General features: G+C 42.1%; 1 protein-coding gene across 1 annotated transcript in view; it reads right to left on the reverse strand.

Moving 5' to 3' along the window:
• LOC116463902 (golgin subfamily A member 8S-like) overlaps positions 1-16,792 on the reverse strand; it is a 51,394-nt gene extending 34,602 nt beyond the window's left edge. The window contains exons 1-4 of the mRNA XM_058434918.1: positions 16,711-16,792; positions 16,259-16,359; positions 14,834-14,880; positions 1,702-1,780 (exon numbers count right to left, since the gene is read on the reverse strand). Coding sequence (XP_058290901.1) covers positions 1,702-1,780; positions 14,834-14,880; positions 16,259-16,359; positions 16,711-16,792 — 309 coding nt within the window. The remainder of the gene's footprint in view (positions 1-1,701; positions 1,781-14,833; positions 14,881-16,258; positions 16,360-16,710) is intronic.
• Positions 16,793-19,879: the final 3,087 nt, after the last annotated feature.

The following is a 19,879-nucleotide window of genomic DNA, read 5'->3' on the forward strand; positions in this document are numbered from 1 at the left end:
TTTCAAAGTATTTGTCAGTATCTAGATATACACAAGACACTGTCTAGGCACTGGGGTGGAGTGTTGAACAAGACAGTTCACAATCCCTGTTCCAATGGAGCTTGTAGTCTAGTGTTGAAAGAGAAATAAATACATAAAATGCCAGGTGGTGATATATGCTGTGAAAAAGATCAAGTAGAACAATGGGGTTTGGAAATTACAGGGTGCCCATAGTATTCTTTTCTTAAGTTGGTCATCTCAATTCAGACTAGCTGTTCTTCAAATGCTCAATAGCTACAGTGGCTGGTGGCTACTATACTGGATAGCACAACAAATCTGAAACTATCGTTCATGCCTTTTTAGTTCATAATCTTTATCCTCTTTCTTTCTGAATCCTAAGAGAATTCATCCAACTGATCTTCAAATTCACTAACTCAGCTTCCTAAAGTACCCATCCTACTTACTACTGCAACTACTGAATCATTTAATTCAACAGTCATATTTTACATATTCAGAGGCTCTTTCTTCACAGCTCCTGAGCAACAAATGCCAGCTCTGACAATGCAGGAATATCCTCTAAAATCTTGGGACTTTGTCTTGGACTTTATGTTCTCTCCCATCTCCTACAGCTACTCCATCTCACTGGAGACCTTTTGCTCTGAGCCATCAGAAGAAACCATTTTTGAGATGCTAAGCCTTCTTATCTTCCTGGTAATACTGCCCTATATGCTCTTTTAGATAAAAATCTACTCGACACATCTCTGAGGACCAAGTTGGGTACCATCAGTAATCATATAGGTCACAATTCATTTATTTTAGGCCCCCACCAAAAAGGAAAAAATTAGACTTGGTGGCATTTTACTAGTAGCTCAGAGATCCAACAGTTTGCAGGAAATAGAGATGGAATTGTAAGCAAGGGATATACAGTGAAATTAAATTAATCTCCACCCAGACACTGTAAGGACAGCTTGGATACTATCCCAGCAATTGGCTACTGCAGTGAACGGCACAGAGAGAAAAGTTTTCAATTCCTCTTAAGGCTCCAAATACCAGTTGGCTACTATAGTGGACAACACAGACATAGAAGGTTTTCCAATTCCTCTTAAAGCCCCAAATACCACACAACCAGCTTCAGCTCTACAAAATCTCCTCTCCGTAATACCCCTTTTTAATCTCCTTCAGGATCTCTTGCTATTTATCCTAAAAAGTCTTGGTTCTTTTCACCTACACTGACCCTTGAGCCTCTCCCAGTTCAAGGGATAAAACTCTATTACCAATTAAGTGTAATATACATTAATAGAATAGGTAGAAAGTAATCTTTCATATGAAAACACTAAATTCAAGGTGAAGAGCCAGAAGAATTTGCATTTTGAATTATAAGCTATGATTTAACCAGGAAATACATTAGCTGTAACAAAATGTTGGACAGACTACAAGAAAACTGGAAATGAAAAAAGCCTTATTGAAAAATAAATGAAATAATGATGAATAGAGTTCACAAGCCTTGTTAACTCTGCTGTGCCATTTTAGTGATGAACTACGTTGTAAATGAGCTGCTGTGTTTAAGCCTAAAGGTCTGTTGAGGTGATAGTTTTAGAACAATTTCCACAATCCCACAAAGAAAAATCAAGTGAAGGTCAAGGAAAGCTGCATGTTCTAAATTATATAATCAACAACAGTATTTCTTGTCATTCATCACATTTTAGTCATAAAAGACATTACCTCAACAACAGGTGTATTTTCCTGGAGCTCAGTTGTGTGCGAAGTCAGTAAACCAATCACCTGAGCAACGCTGGCCCATCTGTAAACGGAGAGAAAACAGGCTCTGAAGAGTAGGGACTGAGGAAACTAACCCCAGCTAGTTACATTGTGCAACGATGAGCATTAGATATAAGACTGTGAAATAAAAATTGAATGTGACAGGTCAGGCCCACACTCCCCATTCTCTGGGCATCTACACAGCCCAGAGAAACTCTCCCTCGTATACACAGGGAGACACAAACTGTAATGTCTGCTGCAATTCTGTAATAGCAACAAAATTTAAACAAGTTGTGGTGTAATAGTAAAAGGAAAAATAAAATTTTTTAAAAGCCTTAACCAGACAAAAGAGCAAAACGGTAATTAATCATTTTATTGCTGAGTACAGAGGCATTTGGCTAAAGGTCTCTTTTCTACTTGTTAGTAATCAGTGAGTTTCTATGTAAGTGCTAAATATCTGAACGATAACATATCTGTATGCATTAAGTTTAAAAGAAATTTTTACAATCAAAAGTTTTTAAAATATTGTACTATTTGCATAAACACTAGTCTTAATGAAGTGTTCCTTGAGTATCCAGCAGAAAACTGAATTTGATAAATCACTACTAATAAATCACATTCAGTGTGATTTGAAAAGGTATTTCATGCAGAAAAATTAGTTTTGATGAGATTTTTTCTAATTGAAACAAATGGTAAGTTGATGAGAACTGCACTCATTTAGTGATGTCTGCATGTTGTCTGGGATAATCAGTATGTACCTTAGTCAGCTTTTATTTTTTACCTTCTTGAAGTAAACCTATGTGTGGCCAGGCGTGGTGGCTCACGCCTGTAATCCCAGCACTTTGGGAAGCCGAGGCGGGCGGATCACGAGGTCAGGAGATCGAGACCATCCTGGCTAACACAGTGAAATCCCGTCTCTACTAAAAATACAAAAAACTTAGCTGGGCGTGGTGGCGAGCACCTGTAGTCCCAGCTACTCGGGAGCCTGAGGCAGGAGAATGGCGTGAACCCGGGAGGCGGAGCTTGCAGTGAGCCGAGATTGTGTCACTGTACTCCAGCCTGGGTGACAAAGCGAGACTCTCCCTCAAAATAAATAAATAAATACATACATACATACATACATACCTATGTGGCACCCATGGAGGAAAACAAATCAGACTCAGAGAAGTACTACAGGGAAAAGGTCTGCATTATCACAACTCTAACATACAGAAATAATTCTTAGAAATTTCAACATTTATTAAATTGCCCATTAAAATTTCTTAACATATACAAATTAAAGAAGTCCTAGGCAATTGTAGAATTAGCATCCCACCTCTGAATAAAAAGATTATAGTTTAAAGGTAATCATTTTGAAAAATATCTGTAGGATAATTGGAAAAGCCATCCTCCCACCTCAACCCCCCAAGTAGCTGGGACTACAGGCGTGCACCACCACGCTCAGCTAATTTTTTTACTTTTTGTAGAGATGGGGTCTTGTTATGATGCCCAGGCTGGCCTTGAACTCCTGACAAACAATCCTCCCATCTCAGCCTCCCAAACTGCTGGGATTACAGGCCTGAGCCACTGCACCTGCCTGTCTATCCCTTTTCAAATACAAGCTCAAAATACTTTTGAAACATTGAACCATTTTTCAATCTATAAAAGTAAATAATGCAACCAGATTTAATCAACTAAAATAAAAATGTATAAACATGCCAGTTATTTCCCCTAATATGACCAAAACAATTCCTATTAGAACAAGAGAAAACACACTACCTAAAAACCCTATACTTTTAAAATAGAAACTTTAAATAGCTTACGAATAGTCACTTTTTACAAAAATCCTAAATACAAGTACCACATGCCCTATAGACAACACCCTCACACTATAGGTTCCTTCTCAAAATTCAGGTTTTCTCAGGTCACCACTCCACATGCCCCTAGTGACTCGACACTGTACCTCAGAACCAACCCATCTCCATGACAGCATCTAAGGCACCACTGTCTACCAAACCTTCATGCACTGACAAATGTCCCACATCTGCACTGTTCTATCCAGTGTCCACTAGACACGTGACTATCAAGCACATAAAATATGACAGATGCAAGTGAGGAACAAAATATTTATTTAAATTAATTTTTTTTTTTGGAGACAGGATCATCCAAGCTAGAGTGCAGTGGCACAGTCTCCACTCACTGCAATGCCTCCTGGGCCCAAGCAATCCTTTCAACTCAGCCTCCCATATAGCCGGGACTGTAGGTGTGTGCCATCACACGTGGCTAATTTTTGTATTTTTAGTAAAAACGGGGTTTCGCCATGTTGTCCAGGCTGGTTTTGAGCTCCTGAGCTCAACTGATCTGCCCACCTCAGCCTTCCAAAGTGATGGGATTACAGGCGTTAGCCACTGCATCTGGCCTTAACTTTTATTTTAAAAATTATCCCCACAGTTGAGGGTGAGGGAGACAGTACCCTGGGGTAATTACTCATCTTTCATTGGCCTGGTAGGCACAACAAGTAGGACCAATAACAATACATACCTCATGTTGTTAAAAGAATCAAAGGATATAATACATGTGCAGAAAGTACCATTGTGTCTGACAATACGTGCTGAATGAGTAAACTACTATTAATTTTTAATTTAAATAACCCCCATGAAGCAAATGGCTACCACATTAGAGCAGAACTAAAATTTTGTAGTTACTTATTCATTCGTTGACTTGTTTATTATCTGTCTCCCTGACCAGCCCAGAAGATCCATGAAGGCAGGGCTGTGTCCCGATCGCCACTGTGACACCTAGACAGTGCTTGGAGCGCACTCAGAAATCTAAAAATGTTTGTTGAACAAATGTATCAACATCAAAAGCAAAATAAACACATTAGTAGGAACGGAGTGCATAAAAGTATGGCTGTACAAGGCAAACAAAATGCAAACACAATTGCCAATGTAAATCTCAGTAGAATTCAAGGCTAAACTCTTGAGAAAAAGATTCCCTTTAAACTAAAAACCGTATGACCTACAAAAGATCTAAGGTGTGAATCTTTATACACCAAATAACAAAGCATGCAAAGTAAACCCACAGCAGTGGTAAACTTCAATTTTCTTCTCTTCCAAGCACAGAGAGAAGGCAATAATGAATATATTAATCAATACATTCACACATTCAAGCATCCTAAATACAACTAATGAAGTCAAAGTAACAGATGTATCTATCAAACTCTACACCCTACAAACGGTGACCACCCTTACTCAGTGGGAGGCTGCATAGGATGGTGTCTAACACTCTAGAATTCACAGTCTTGGACCTAGCTCTGGCCCACCATTGGAGGTGAGGGAGACAGTACCCTGGGATAATTACTCATCTTTCATGGGTCTGGTAGGCACAACAAGTAGGACCAATAATAATATGTACCTCATGTTGTTCTAAGAATCAGGAGATAATCCACATGCAGAAATTACCATTGTGTCATGACAATTTGTGCTGAAGAGCAAGCTACTATTACTACATTATTACCAATAGTTGACTACATTCATGGCATACATTAAACATGATTTTATATTAGACCACAAAGATAATTTATTAGAATTCCCTAGGACAGAAATTATAAAGGACTCATTTTAATGTAGTAAAAGGACAAAAGTAAAAATAGCAAATATAACCCAAAAAGCCTAAACACTCGTGGAGTTAAAAGCACTTCTGCCGGGCATGGTGGCTCATGCCTGTAATCCCAGCACTTTGGGAGACTGAGGCAGGTGGATCACTTGAGGTCAGAAGTTCAAAACCAGCCTGGCCAACATGGTGAAATGCCATCTCTACTAAAAAATACAAAAATTAGCCGGGTGTGGTGGTGGGCGCCTGTAATCCCAGCTACTCGGGAGGCTGAGGCAGGAGAATGGTGTGAACCCGGGAGGTGGAGCTTGCAGTGAGCCCAGACTGCACCACTGCACTCCAGCCTGGGCAACAGAGCGAGACTCCATCTCATAAATACATAAATAAATAAAGCACTTCTATATACCTTATACATCCCATTAAAAAGTGAAAACTTTGGCTGGGTACAGTGGCTCACACCTGTAATCCCCAGCACTTTAGGAGGACAAGATGGAATGATCACTAAGGCCAGGAGTTCAAGACCAGCCTGGCTGGCCAACAAAGTGAGACTCTGTCTCTACAAAAAAAAAAAAAAAAATTGTAATTTAGCCAGGCATGGTGGCATGTACCTGTGGTCCCATTCCAGCCTGGGGCACACAGTGAGACTCTATTTTTTTTAGAGTAAGTCTCTAAAAATAATAATAATAAAATAAATAAATGAAACAAAAGAAAAAATAAAAGGGAAAGAAAGCGTCCGTAAATCACAATCATGTAAGTAACACAGATCCAAACCTATGAGACATTCTCTGTCTTTAATGATTGCAGACTAAACACTCGACACTCACTTTTCTGATCCCTCTAGGGTCTCTAAAATACAAGCTCTTTTTATCAAATGATAATTGGAAACAAAAAGGAGGGCTAAAAGTGGACTAGAAAGTTTGAGAAAAATCTCAGATGCCAGACATGCATAAATAGAATTAAGACTGACAGAGCATCAACAAAGGAATCCCCTGTCTAAGAACCACAGGTAGACAGACATTCCCAAGGAAGCCTCAGGGACTTGGAATAAACTAAGACAAAAAGAAAGAATGAGCCACAAGACAATCATCAGATTAAACAACTGCACAAGGAAAAATTGTGTCCTTGTACAAGGAACAGTTGAGCCAATCAGGTCCTGTCTCTTTTCCATCTCCCTTCCCTGGTACACAGAATAAACCCTGCAGCCCTGGCCTCCTGGGTAAATGTGGAAAATTGTTCCTACAGTGAGCAATCCACCTTGCCCACTGGATGGATGGATGTGGGAAGCAGCGACTGTGATCCTCCAGATACTGAAGTGGGGAAGGGGTTAAATGAGGAAAGCCAGCTCCACTGCAAAGAAAAATGCACCCTGGCAATTGCAGAGGCCTCCAGCCTGCCTATCTGATCTTCAGCCAGCTGGAATCCCAAATTAAAGTCAACCAGTCATACCTGGGGAAAGGGGTGAAAGTTCAGATGAAGGGGTGAGGGTGGTGTTCAGAACTATCTTGGGGCGGTTGTAGCAAATACTATAATAGGACTTAACTACTCTGTGTTTAGTTTCTCCGTCCCCAGCCCAAAGACCCTGCCTCCTTGGCACTTCGGCCACAAGACCTACTTTTTCCAAAGAAATGTCTAGTAAGAGGTAATTTGTTACAAGTTCCCCACCCCACTGGGCTCTAAAGCATCTCTTAGACAACACTGAGACAGAATTAATATTTTTCTGATTTGCAAAATAGAAGGGAAGCCACAGAAAATATTTTACTCAAGGTGATGTGGATAATGAAAAGACACACATTAAAAAGAAATCTGATACAAAATAATGCTACTTTACTGACATCCTGCACTCTTCTATTTAGGCCTACCATTTCCTCCACCCTCACCCCTTCATCTCAACTTTCACCCCTTTCCCCAGGTATGACATTTAATATTTATGTTAGCTGATAAAACATACAATATTGGCTCACAAAAAAAATGATGAAAAACTTGAGCAGTGACAGTGCACATTCAGTGGAATACATTGAACTGAATGCCATTTCTAGACAAAACAAAATTAATGAAACCACAAAACAATAATTTATATTTTGCATGTTAAATAATTCCCAAGAACTAAGGGATGCTACTGGAAATAAAAGAAACAAAAGTCTTAAAACATATCCAGCTGAAAATATTGTCTATTAATAAAATATTAGAGGTGAAATTAATAAATTAGAAATGAAATAAAGTTAGCCACAGAACAAAGCATAGTAAGCTGGAAGGCTAAAGAAAGAAATTTTGCCAGTGACATTATTTTGGTTGCCTATTTATCAATATGCCAAATGGCAGGAGAGTATATTGGGTTCTGGATTCATAGCCTAACTTTAAAATTATAGCTCTCCCATTACCAGGTGTGTGTGCTTGGACACATTATGTCAAGCTCTTTATGCATTAACTATATTATAATAAGATGGAGTTATACTATGATAATTTGGTCAGAGAATGTGCAGATTAAATCAGTTGATACACATAAAGCATTTAGAAAAGTGTCTGGCATCTAATAAACATTTACTAAATGTTAGGTATTGCCATCAAGTGGATAATTTTATATTTAAATACTTTTATCAGAAAAAAAGAAAGTCTGAAATAATATAAGCTAAATACTGCCTTAAGGCCGGGCGCGGTGGCTCACGCTTGTAATCCCAGCACTTTGGGAGGCCGAGGCGGGCAGATCACGAGGTCAGGAGATCAAGACCATGGTGAAACCCCGTCTCTACTAAAAATACAAAAAATTAGCCGGGCGTGGTGGCGGGCGCCTGTAGACCCAGCTACTCGGAGAGGCTGAGGCAGGAGAATGGCGTGAACCCGGGAGGCGAAGCTTGCAGTGAGCCGAGACTGCGCCACTGCACTCCAGCCTGGGCGACAGAGCAGGACTCCGTCTCAAAAAAAAAAAAAAAAAGAAGTTAGAAGAAAAGGAACACAGTACACCCCAAGCAAACAAGAAATAAATAATAATAATCACCAAAAATTAATTAGAGACAGTGATTTCTGCCACAAAGATGAGCAAAAACAAATGTTAGCTATTTGATATTATACAGAGATTTTTTTAAATTCCATCAAAATGGATTAAAAATACAAGGAGTGAAAGCATTAATATTTCAGAATAAAACATGATGTTATTTGATACTGTTTATTAATTTGAGGAAGATTATTTCTATTTCTAGCTTCCAGAGAGTATTTTTTAATGAATGGGTAATACGTTGTTTAAAGTGATTTTTCTCCCTCTATAGATATTATCACATGGATTTCTTTTTTTGTGAAACCTGTTAAGATGTTAAATTATATTTCTTGATTTTTGAAGGTTAATAAACCTCGCTTTCTTTGGATAAATTTAAATAAATAAATAAATAAATAAAGTCAACCAGTCAACAGGCCTCCCCTACCCACATACCAGCCCTTTCTTTAAAGGAGAGGCTATTGGAGAAAGAGACTTAGGCAAGAATAAAGGAAACTCATATTGCCAACTTCTATACCAATCAATTTAATCACTTATTCATAATATAAACTAAGAACCAGAGATCACCAGGCATTTGAGAAATAAACAGCATTAAAAAGCAGGACCATGATGAAAAAGAAGTGACTACAATTTCAAGAGATAAGAATACAATGTTTATAATCCTAATTTTTTTCCCTTTTTTTCAAAGTCCAGGTTCCAGGCTTATATTATATAATCCTAATGTTTAGCCTTAAATATTAATAACAATATTTAATTCTAAATTCTGCTCCAAGAAGAGAATTTTTATAATCCTAATATTCATCCTCAAATTCAAAATTATATTATACACCAAATATAGACAGCTAGGAAAAACGACCAATCAAAGAAAAAGAAAATGAACAAAAACTTTCAAATATGACTGTTGAAATTAAAAAATTAACTGGAAATCCTAAATAATAAAATGAGTGGGGATAAATACCAAGTTTGAGAGCTCAAAGACAAAGTCAAGGAAGAGCAGTAAAAGAAGAAAGTTTGCATGGACACAAAGAAGGAACAATCGACACTGGGGCCTATTTACGGTGGAGGGTGGGAGGAGGGAGAGGATCAGAAAAAATAACGATTGGTCCTTACTAAGCTTAGTGCCTGGGTGACCAAATAATCCATACAACAAACCTCCATAACATGAGTTTACCTATATAACAAACCTGCATAGGTACCCCTGAACCTAAAATAAAAGTTTAACAAAGAGAGTTTGGCAGTTCTTCAAAAGGTTGAACACAGAGTTACCATTTTATCCAGCAACCTCACTACTGTAGGAGAAATAAAAACGTATATGTTCACACAAAACCTTGTGGACAAATGTTCAGAGCACCATTATTCATAATAGCCAAATGTGGAAACAACCCCAAATGTCCATCAAGATCACATAAGCAAAATGTGGAATAGCCATACAAGGATTATTCAGCTATAAAAAGAATGAAGTACTCACACATTCCACAATATAGAGGAACCTTGAAAACATGATGCTAAATGACAGAAGCTAGACACAAAAGGCCACATACTGTATGATTCCATTTATACGAAGTATCAAGAATAGGCAAATCAGCCTACAGGAAGCAGAATAATTGTTGCCAGGGGTTGGAGAAGAACGGGTACTGGGTTTCACTGGATGAGAAAACTGTTCTGAATTTAGATAGTGGTGATGGTTGAATAACTTTCAATATACTGACATCTACTGAACTGTACACATTAAAATGGTGAATTTTATGGTATGTGAATTATATCTCAATAAACAACAGAAAGTGAGAAAGCAAAAGAAAATTTGAAAAAAGAGTCAAGAGACACAAACCCCCACACCCATCCTGTAGGGGTTTCAGGAACAGAAAAAAGATGAAAGAGGAAGAAATCTAAGAAGTAATATAAAAGCTAAAGGAGGGGTGAAGAGGCTAGGCATTGTGGCTTACACCTGTAATCCCAGCACTTTGGGAGGCCAAGGCAAGGGGATCACTTGAGGTCAGGGGTTCGAGACCAGCCTGGCCAACATGGTGAAAACAAATCTCTACTGAAAACACAAAAATTAACTGGGCATGGTGGCACACACCTGTAATCCCAGCTACTCAGGAGGCTGAGGCAGGAGAATCACTTGAACCTGGGAGGTGGAGGTTGCAGTGAGCCAAGATTACCCCACTGCACTCCAGCCTGGGTGACAGAGCAATACTCTATCTCAAAATAAATGCAAAGAAAAGAAGGGAAGGAAGGGATGGGAGAGGGGAAGGAAGGGACGGGGACAGGGGTGGGGGGGGCAGTGGCGGGAAGGAAGGGGAAGAAGGGGAGGGAGGAAGGGAGAGAGGGAGGGAGGAAGGAAGGAAGGAAAGCAGGCAGGCAGGCAGGCAGAAGCAAATTAGTAAAAAGAGATGGTAGGCAGGCAGGCTGAAGCAAATTAGTAAAAAAGATTCCTAGAGACAATCTAGTAAAATTTACAGGCCTGGAATAAAAAGAAATCCTAACTCAAACAAGACACACAAAAGAGGCGGGAGAAAAAGGTAAGGTTGACCCCCAAGTCCTACAGAGCTACAGTTAGTACAGGGAAGAGAGCTCAAACTCCAAAGCATGGCACAGAGGTAAGCCACTGAAAGGCCTTCTTCAAAAGAAAACAAAACAAAAAATCTACCAGCCGGGCGTAGTGGCTCACACCTATAATCCCAGCACTTTGGGAGGCCGAAGCGGGTGGATCACCTGAGGTCAGGAGTTCAAGACCATCTGGCCAACACGGTGAAACCCCGTCTCTACAAAAATACAAAATTTGCCAGGCATGATGGCAGGTGCCTGTAATCCCAGCTACTCGGGAGGCTGACACAGAAGAATCGCTTGAACCCAAGAGGCAGAGGTTGCAGTGAGCTGAGATCACGCCACTGCACTCCAGCCTGGGAGACAGAGTGAGACTCCATCTCAAACAAAAAAAAACCTATCAAATGATAAAATGTAATCAACCAAGAGAACTACAGCAAAGAAACAGGAAACTTGTGTTTTTAATTTAAAAATTAATGATGGATGAGCATTTACCTTATTCAAGTACAAAACTCTTATTTAAAAAATAGAAAAATTCTTCCTAAATTCATATCTCAAAAAGGCACTTGCCACAGTAAAAAGCAACCTGTGTAATGAGAGAAGATATTTGCAATCATTTATCTGACATGGGGTTAATATCCAGGATATATAAAAAATACCTACAACTCAACAACATAAAACTCAATTCAAAAATTGGGAAATGACTTGACTAGACCTTTCTCCAAAGAAGATATAAAAATAGCCAACAATCACACAAAAAGATGTTCAACATCACTAGTCACAAAATACAAATCAAAACCATGAGATACTACTTCACACCCATGGGATAGCTGTCAGCAAAAAACAAAAACAGAAAACACTAATGTTCATAGCGGCATTGTTCACAATAGCCAAAAGATATAAACGAGCCAGTGCCCAACAACAGATGAAAAGATAAACAAACTGTGGTATATACATAACAAAGGGATATGATTCAGCCTTAAAAAGGAATGAAATGCTGACACATGTTAGTTACAGCATGGATGAACCTTGCAAATGAAACCAGCCCAATTGTCCTATAGAACTGATGTTTACAGTCTTTTAAAATAAAGATAGAAATTGACCCTCCCAGTATTAAAACTTGAGAAAGTTACATTTGTCTTATCTGAATTCCTTTCTTGGGAAACCAACCATCAGGCCTCCCAGATAGTTATCAAGGAACTGAAACTTACCAGATCACCACATCTGGACCATAAGACACCAGACCACTTCACCCATCACAATTGCCTAACCAACTACCCGCTTCCTGTTGACCAACTCCTCTTCCTCACCCTTCCCTAACTCCTGTTTTTCCATACATGGTTACATTTCTTCCCTCCTAAATAAACCCCTGGTTTTAGCCAGTTGAGGAGACAAATTTGAGATTGATTTCCCATCTCCTTAGCTGCAGCACCCAATTGAAGCCTTCTTCCATAGCAGCACTCATTGTCTCCATGATTGGTTTTCTGTGCTGTGAGCAACAGGACCTAGACCAAACTCCTTGATGTTTTGGTAGCAATATGAGGTACTCACCATAAGCAAATTCACAAAGGTAGAATAAGTAGAGTGTAGGTTACCAGGACTGGGGAAGGGAAAGGGGAAGTTACCGTTTAATGGGTAAAGAGCTTCTGTTTAAGATGGTGAAAAAGTTATGGAAATGAATAGTGGTAATGGTTATACAACAATGGGAATTAACTAAATGCCACTGTACACATAAAAATGGCTAAAATGGAACATTTTAAATTATGCATATTTAAAATTAACACATTTAAAAAATTACAGTATTACACTATTACTATATATTAATTATACCTCATAAAGTTGATTGGCAAGGATAAAAGGATATACAATTTGATAAATACTCAAAAGTTGGAAGTTCTAACAAAAGGCATTTTAAACACATTGACAGATTTTATATTGATACAATTTTTTTAAGAGTATTTCAGCAACTTTTCAGAAGTCACAAAGATATTTACTGCCTTCTACCCATTTGTTCTAATTTGTTCTAATTCTATGAATCTTCCCTAAAGGGAAAAAGAAAAAGGGGGCATAAAGATTTAATCTCAAAAATGTTCATCAAAACGTTGTTTCCAACATTATAATAATATCCAAAATTAGTAAACAAAATGATCAGATATTCACAACATATAAAAAGTTTACCTTAATTATTATGTATTTTATTTTTAAATGTTAATAACATTTAAAATACATAATTGTTACGGGGGAAAACAAACTTACAAAATTATATCATGTGATTCTAATTTTTTATACGCAAAACAAAACTAAGGAATAAATATACCTACTTCAATAATAGTTACCTCCCAGACTATGTTAAGGACCATTTATCATATGCTATCAAGGTAATATAACCTGAGATCAGAGAAAACCTCGCTAGGAGTGGCTTTGAATGGAGAAAGAGAATAAAAGAAGATTCCTACCAGAGAAATTGTCTACCTCAGTATCATTTTATTCAAATTAAAACTGTTTTACAATCAAACTTCAATCTTTAAAAGCGGAGGAAAAATAGTATGTGTGAATTTTAGTATCCAAGGGGATACTAGAACCAATCTCTGGGCTGATACAGAGGGATGACTGTACTTGGAAATGATTTGGAATGTCTGTTTGAAAATGTCAGCAGGGGGCACCCCATTCAAGGATATAACACATTTTAAATAAAAGTGTTTAAATAAATATTTCATTGATTCATTTTTAATGAGCATATCATAAGCCTTCTCAAAGTATTAAATGCTCAAAGTATTAAATCCTACTTTCTATTACCAGATTTTACTTTGGGAGAGTAACATTAGAAGATGTATAACAAGAACTACTCTTATTATTAAGCATTTTCTAAACTCCTATCGTTTCACCCATATTTTACCAGCATAGAAGAATAATTATTATACCACTGCCACAATTCACAAAATCCTTTCACCTCCGTTTTTTCATGTGCCTGTCCTAACAATCATGAGATAAGCAAGCTTCATGATAATAACTGCAACTTCTACAACCCCAACCCCATTGTAAATGAAATACTCACTAAGAATCAGGCACTATACAAGGTATCTCATATATTTACCTCATTCAAAGTGGAATAATTACCAAAAATCTATGAAGTAGTTATCCCATCCCCATCCCAATTGTACAGATGAGGAAACTGCGGCTCAGCAATTAAAGTAATTGGCCCAGAAAGCAGATCTTTGATCCACACCCAGGTCTGTCTGAATCCTAAACCTATGCCATTTCCTTGTCCCACCCACACTCCCCAGGAAACAGAGATTGAGAAAAAGATAATCATTTGGCCAAGTCTTATAGGCAACTGGAACCCAGAGCCTTCTAACACTTGATCTACGGTGCTTTCTACCTGGTATGTTGCTTCTATAAAAAGCAAGGACACTTCCTTCCATCGGGAGTTTATAAATCATAATGTCATTAGATTATAAATAACAACATAGGGAAGCTATGTGCTACATGAGGGACAGATAAGGGTGGCCAAGGGAAACTTTGAGGAAGTATAACTAAATTAATACACAGGAATCAGGGTTGAAGTATTTTATAACCAATACTCAAAACAGTAACAGCCTGGCGCAGTGACTCACTCCTGTAATCCTAACACTTTGGGAGTCAGAGATGGGAGAATGACTTGAGCCCAGGAGTTGGAAACCAGCCTGGGCAACACAGTGAGAGACCTTGTCTCTACGAAAATAAAAAAACAAGAATAGTTCATAGTTTCCAGGAGTAGCTTAGATAATCCCAGAATTGTATATTAGGAGAAGGGCTATTTTTAAATATTCCAAAATTTATAATTGGAATGCCCATAAAAATTGCCTATGAGTAGAGTCATCATTATGTCAGAAAAATTTATGATATTTAGGACTCTGCTTTTGATAAATATGTGTGCTGTAACTACTTAATAAAGTCATGAAAAATAATTTTTAAAATATAAATATTACTTACATATCCCAGTTTGCAGCTATCCACAAATGCTGGATTAGCAATTGGAACTAGAATAAAAAATGTAAATGCAAAAAAAGAAAAAATTAAAATATTTAAGTTACGAAACACAGAAAGTGACAGCAAAGTTAACAGCTCAGATCTTTATAAAAAGGAAATTTACACTGTACACCAAAAATGATATTTACTAAATTACAAAGACACTTGTATATTAGTAAGATTAAAATAAAAACTAAGAACAGTACTTTTAGTTTCTTCTACCACTTTATATTCTCTAAATGACTGCCCTTACCTGATAGACACACATCAACTATCAAAAAAAGTAACCTTAATACTATCCTGGAAGCAAATGAACTTAAATTTTTTCAAGCCAATTCCCAAATGAGGGCCCACTACAGAAAACACCTCCGAACCACCGTAATTCCTTTCTGAGGATGATTCCAAACACTCTGCAAATCGATGCTAAACATGAGCCAAAAGAAACAAAAAAACAAAAAAACTCTGACAAATTCCCATGAGCTTACCAATGGACCAAGATTGTCCAAAACTTAATATTCCCAGAGGATAGGAAAAAAATGTCTTAGAGGGTTGATGTCTGCCTTCAATGTCACAGCAGAAACCTTGCAGGTTACCAGATGACCCAGTAAAGGAACCAACACCCCCAACCCATTCCACATGGGCAGTTCATTCCAGTCACTGATGAGAAGGGAAAAGGTCTTATGATATCACGTTTTGTTTTTTTTTTTCTGAGATGGAGTTTCGCTCTTTGTGCCCAGGCTGGAGTGCAATGGCGCGATCTCGGCTCACTGCAACCTCTGGCTCCCAGGTTCAAGTGATTCTCGCCTCAGCCTCCCCAGTAGCTGGGATTACAGAAGTGCACCACCACGCCCGGCTATTTTTGTGTTTTTAGTAGAGACGGGGTTTCACCATGTTGGCCAGGTCTCCAACTCCTGACCTCAAGTGATCAGCCTGGTTGGCCTCTCAAAGTGCTGGGATTACAGGCGTGAGCCACTATGCCAGGCCAAAAAACCGAAAATCTTAAAGGCCTTTCCCCTTCCCCACCTGGGCTCAAACGACGCGGGAGCCGCCTTGCCCCGCCCTGTCGCGGTCCCCAGAGCAGGTTGGCTGACTGAGGGCGACCATGGGTCCCAAGAGGGCTCCGGCAGCCGCGGGCTCCCACCTCGAGGCGCAGCGACAGGGGCCGAGAGAGGCCAGCAGCCCCCAAGCCAGCCACGCGCTAGGAGTTGGAGAGACGCGCCCTCCGCCTTCTCCCACCCAAGCCTCGCGCAGTGCCGGGGCGGGCCAGTTGCGGGAGAAAGGGGCGGGGAACCAGGGCCTCTCTGGGGCAGGTTCCCCTTTGTCCTGGGACTCTGGGCGCCCTCTTTCCGCTCTCGCCCTGCCCCGCGAGGCCGCCACCCGGCGACTCACCTTGATGTTGCGGTGGAGCGTGACCCGCGGCTGTGGTTCCTGGTTCTCGTGGAAGATACAGGCCAGCAACTTCAGTTTGGCCTTGACCCTGACACGGACATCTTCCCCTCATCTCCGGCGGGAGGGGCGCGGAAAAGGAGCCTGTCCGGAGCCGCTGTCATGGCCGCGACCACCTGGCGGGGCCCCCGGCCGAGCTTTCGCTGCTCCACCTCTCCCCGCCGCCGTGATCCTCGTGGGAGCGCGGCTGGAAAATGGCAAGGGACACTGAGAACTTGGCGGGAGCTGTGTGGCGACCTGGGAGGCTGCTGCCTTTGTAACCGACTCCACTGACAGCAGGCGCGGCTCCCCTCAAGCAGCAGCTTAAAAGGGTAACAGCACCACCGCCCCCGCTACCGCCTGGGAAAGGGCAGCCCCTACCCCGCCCCCGTCGCCCCTCACATCTTACCCCTCACCCCTCCACCCGACGCGCCCCGGGTGCACGCGCTCCCGGCTGCCCCCTCCTCTCTTGACCCAGCACCTTTCTGCCCGACCCATCTGGTCCCTTCCTCACACTCGCAACTGGGCGGCACAACCACCAACTCTGTGTGTGGGTGTGTGTGTGTGTGTGTGTGTCCGTCCGTGTCCCAAGGGGGCATGGCTCACGCCTGTAATCTCACTACTTTGGGAGGCCAACGCGGGCGGATTAGGAGGTCAGGAGATAAGACCATCCTGGCTAAAACATGAAACTCCGTCTCTACGAAAAAAAATGCAAAAAATTAGCCCGGCGTGGTGGCTGGCGCCTGTAGTCCCAGCTACTTGGGAGGCTGAGGCAGGAGAATGGCGTGAACCCGGGAGGCGGAGCTTGCAATGAGCTGAGATCGCGCCACTGCACTCCAGCCTGGGCGACAGAGCAAGGCTCCATATCAAAAAAAAAAAAAAACCTCAAAGGATCACTAGTGGTCAGCAACTATATGCAAAGAAATAGGAAAACCTACTAAAAATGGATAAGTTTCCAGACACATCTAGCCTACCAAGATTGAACCATGATGAAACCCAAAACCTGAACAGACCAATAACAAATAATGGGATCAAAGTGGTAATAAAAAGTCTCCCAGCAAAGAAAAGGCTGGGACCCAATGATTCACTGCTGAATTCTAGCAAACATTTAAAGAAGAACTAATACCAACCTTACCCAAACGATTCCAAAAATAGAGGGAATACTTGCAAACTCATTCTACAAGGCTAGCATTACCCTGATACCAAAATCAAAGATGCAAACGAAAACAGAAAACTACAGGCCAGTATCACTGATGAATATTGATGCAAAAATCCTCAATAAAATACTGGCTAACTGAATTCCACAACACATTAAAGTTGGGGTGCAGTGTCGCAGGTTCACTCGACCCTTCCCGTTTTCCTCCCTGTGTGCGTCTGCTTTGCTGTGTTCCCTGGTGGCAGTGGCAGTGGCAATGTTGGTGCATGGGCCTCCCAGGACAAGGGGAAAGTGAATATGCCCTTTTCTTGCCTCCTGCCAGGCGTCTGCATCCTGGCACAAGCTCTGGCCAGGTCTCCAAGCAAGGGACCTGGAGATGTTCTTTTCCAATTTCTGGATTGGTAACTTGAGGCAAATTCTGGGCACTAGAGTCAGAACTAAGAGGAGACTGAATCAGGGGAGTCTGGGGTCCTGAGAGGCAGAGACCTGAAATCGTCCAGAGCATGTGGGGAGCTGGCTGCATGTTCAGAACAGTTGCTTCTCTCTGTGCCTCAATGTTCCAGGTACCCTTGGAGGGGCTGAGATCCTAGGAATTCCTGGAGCCTGGCTGCATGGCCTGGCCACCCTGATGCCCTTGTGTTCTCCATGACAGGACAGCAAGGCTGAGGAGAATGGCTCCGACAGCTTCATGCACTCCATGGACCCACAGCTGGAGCGGCAATGGAAACCACCCAGAACCTGGTGGACTCTTACATGGCCATTGTCAACAAGACTGTGTGGGACCTCGTGGTTGGTGTCACGCCCAAGACCATCATGCATGTCATGATCAACATGCATGCACCGCCTCATAGGAGCAGGGGGCTCCTGTGGCACTGGGGATGCAGGTGGCCATGTTGGCCTGGGGGAGATACCAACAAATCCTATGGGACCAGGTCCAGGGAGGGTGGCACAGTCCAGACCAGAGCTGTCTCATAGAAATATAACGTGGGACTGGGCACAGTGGCCCATGCCTGTAATCCCAGCACTTTGGGAGGCCAAGGCAGGAGGATAGCTTGAGCCTAGGAGTTTAAGACCAGCCTGGGCAACATAGTGAGACCTGGTCTCTACATAAAAATTTTAAAAATAGCTGGGCTTGGTGGTGGCACGTGCCTATAGTCTTAGCTACTCGACAGGCTGACACTGGAAGATCACTTTGGGCCCAAGAGGTTGAGGCTGCAGTAAGCGGTGATCTCACCCACTGTACTCCAGCCCAGCAACAGAGCGAGATCCTATCTCCAAAAAAAAATAAAAAAAAAACTGAGTAGACGGGTGTCCTGGTGCATGATAGGTCCTGGGTCCCCTCCCAGATCTGTGACCTTGGACAGGTGACTTTTCCTTTGGACCTCAGTGTCCCTATCTGAGTGAGAAAAGGGCGGTGGGGAGGCAGATCTTTGAGTCTAAGTGGTGTAGAAGCCGCGTCTGAAAAGCCATACTCAGGGCTCCAAGTCCAGCACACAGTCCCAGCAAGGCCTGGCAGGAGGCCAGGGCAGCACAGGCATCAGGTCCCAAACTCCTTCCCTCTTTGCCCACTCTCAGACCAAGGAGTTCATCTTCTTGGAGCTGCTGTCCAACATGTACTCACGTGGGGACCAGAACACACTGACGGAGGAGTTGGCAGAGCAGGCACAGTGGCGTGACCAGATGCTGCGCATGTACCACGTGCTGAAGGAGGCGCTCAGCATCATCGGCGACATCAACACGACCACCATCGGCACGACCCCGGGGGCCTGTGGACAACTCCTGGCTGTAGGTGCAGAGTATCCTTGCTGGACGCAGGTACCAGGGCTGGCCCCCATGGCCCCAAAGCCCCCCAACCCCCATGGCTGAGCCTGGGGGCTCTTGGAACAGGCTCCGTGCCCAAGCTGGTAGACGTGGGTGCTCTCTGGAGCCATCAGAGAGCTCGTGGTTTGTGGTGCAAGGGCTGAGAGCTTGGAGGGGGTTGTGTGTGGGGCTGTACTCTGAGGCGGCCAGAGGCCTAGGAATGTCATCCTGGGCACGCCGTACCTGTTATGCCGTCTGAGTCATGCTGCCAGGGCAGGGCATCCAGCTCCTAGCCTGGGAGTGCTGAGAGCCAAATCCACTGCAGAGCAGGGGTGATAGGGTCCCACCTCCTCTATCTGTCAGCAATCCAGTGGTGATCTAGGATAAAACCCTGAGAGTCCCATACACATGGTCAACCCACAACACACCTCACAGACCAGGCAGGAAACACAGGCCCCTTCCCTCCCTCCCAGGTACCATCATAGCTGCTAGGGAGTGACTGAAGGCAGGGTCCCTGGCCCCTGCTGAAGCACTATCACCAGCCAGCACACTCACACACCTTGGCCTGTTGCTCCTAGAGGTTGCCTCTGCTATTCAGCCAAGGGGACCACAGCACCTGCTGGCCCGGT

The sequence above is a fragment of the Hylobates moloch genome, unplaced genomic scaffold, assembly GCF_009828535.3.
Source record: "Hylobates moloch isolate HMO894 unplaced genomic scaffold, HMol_V3 SCAFFOLD_80, whole genome shotgun sequence".
NCBI lineage: Eukaryota > Metazoa > Chordata > Mammalia > Primates > Hylobatidae > Hylobates > Hylobates moloch.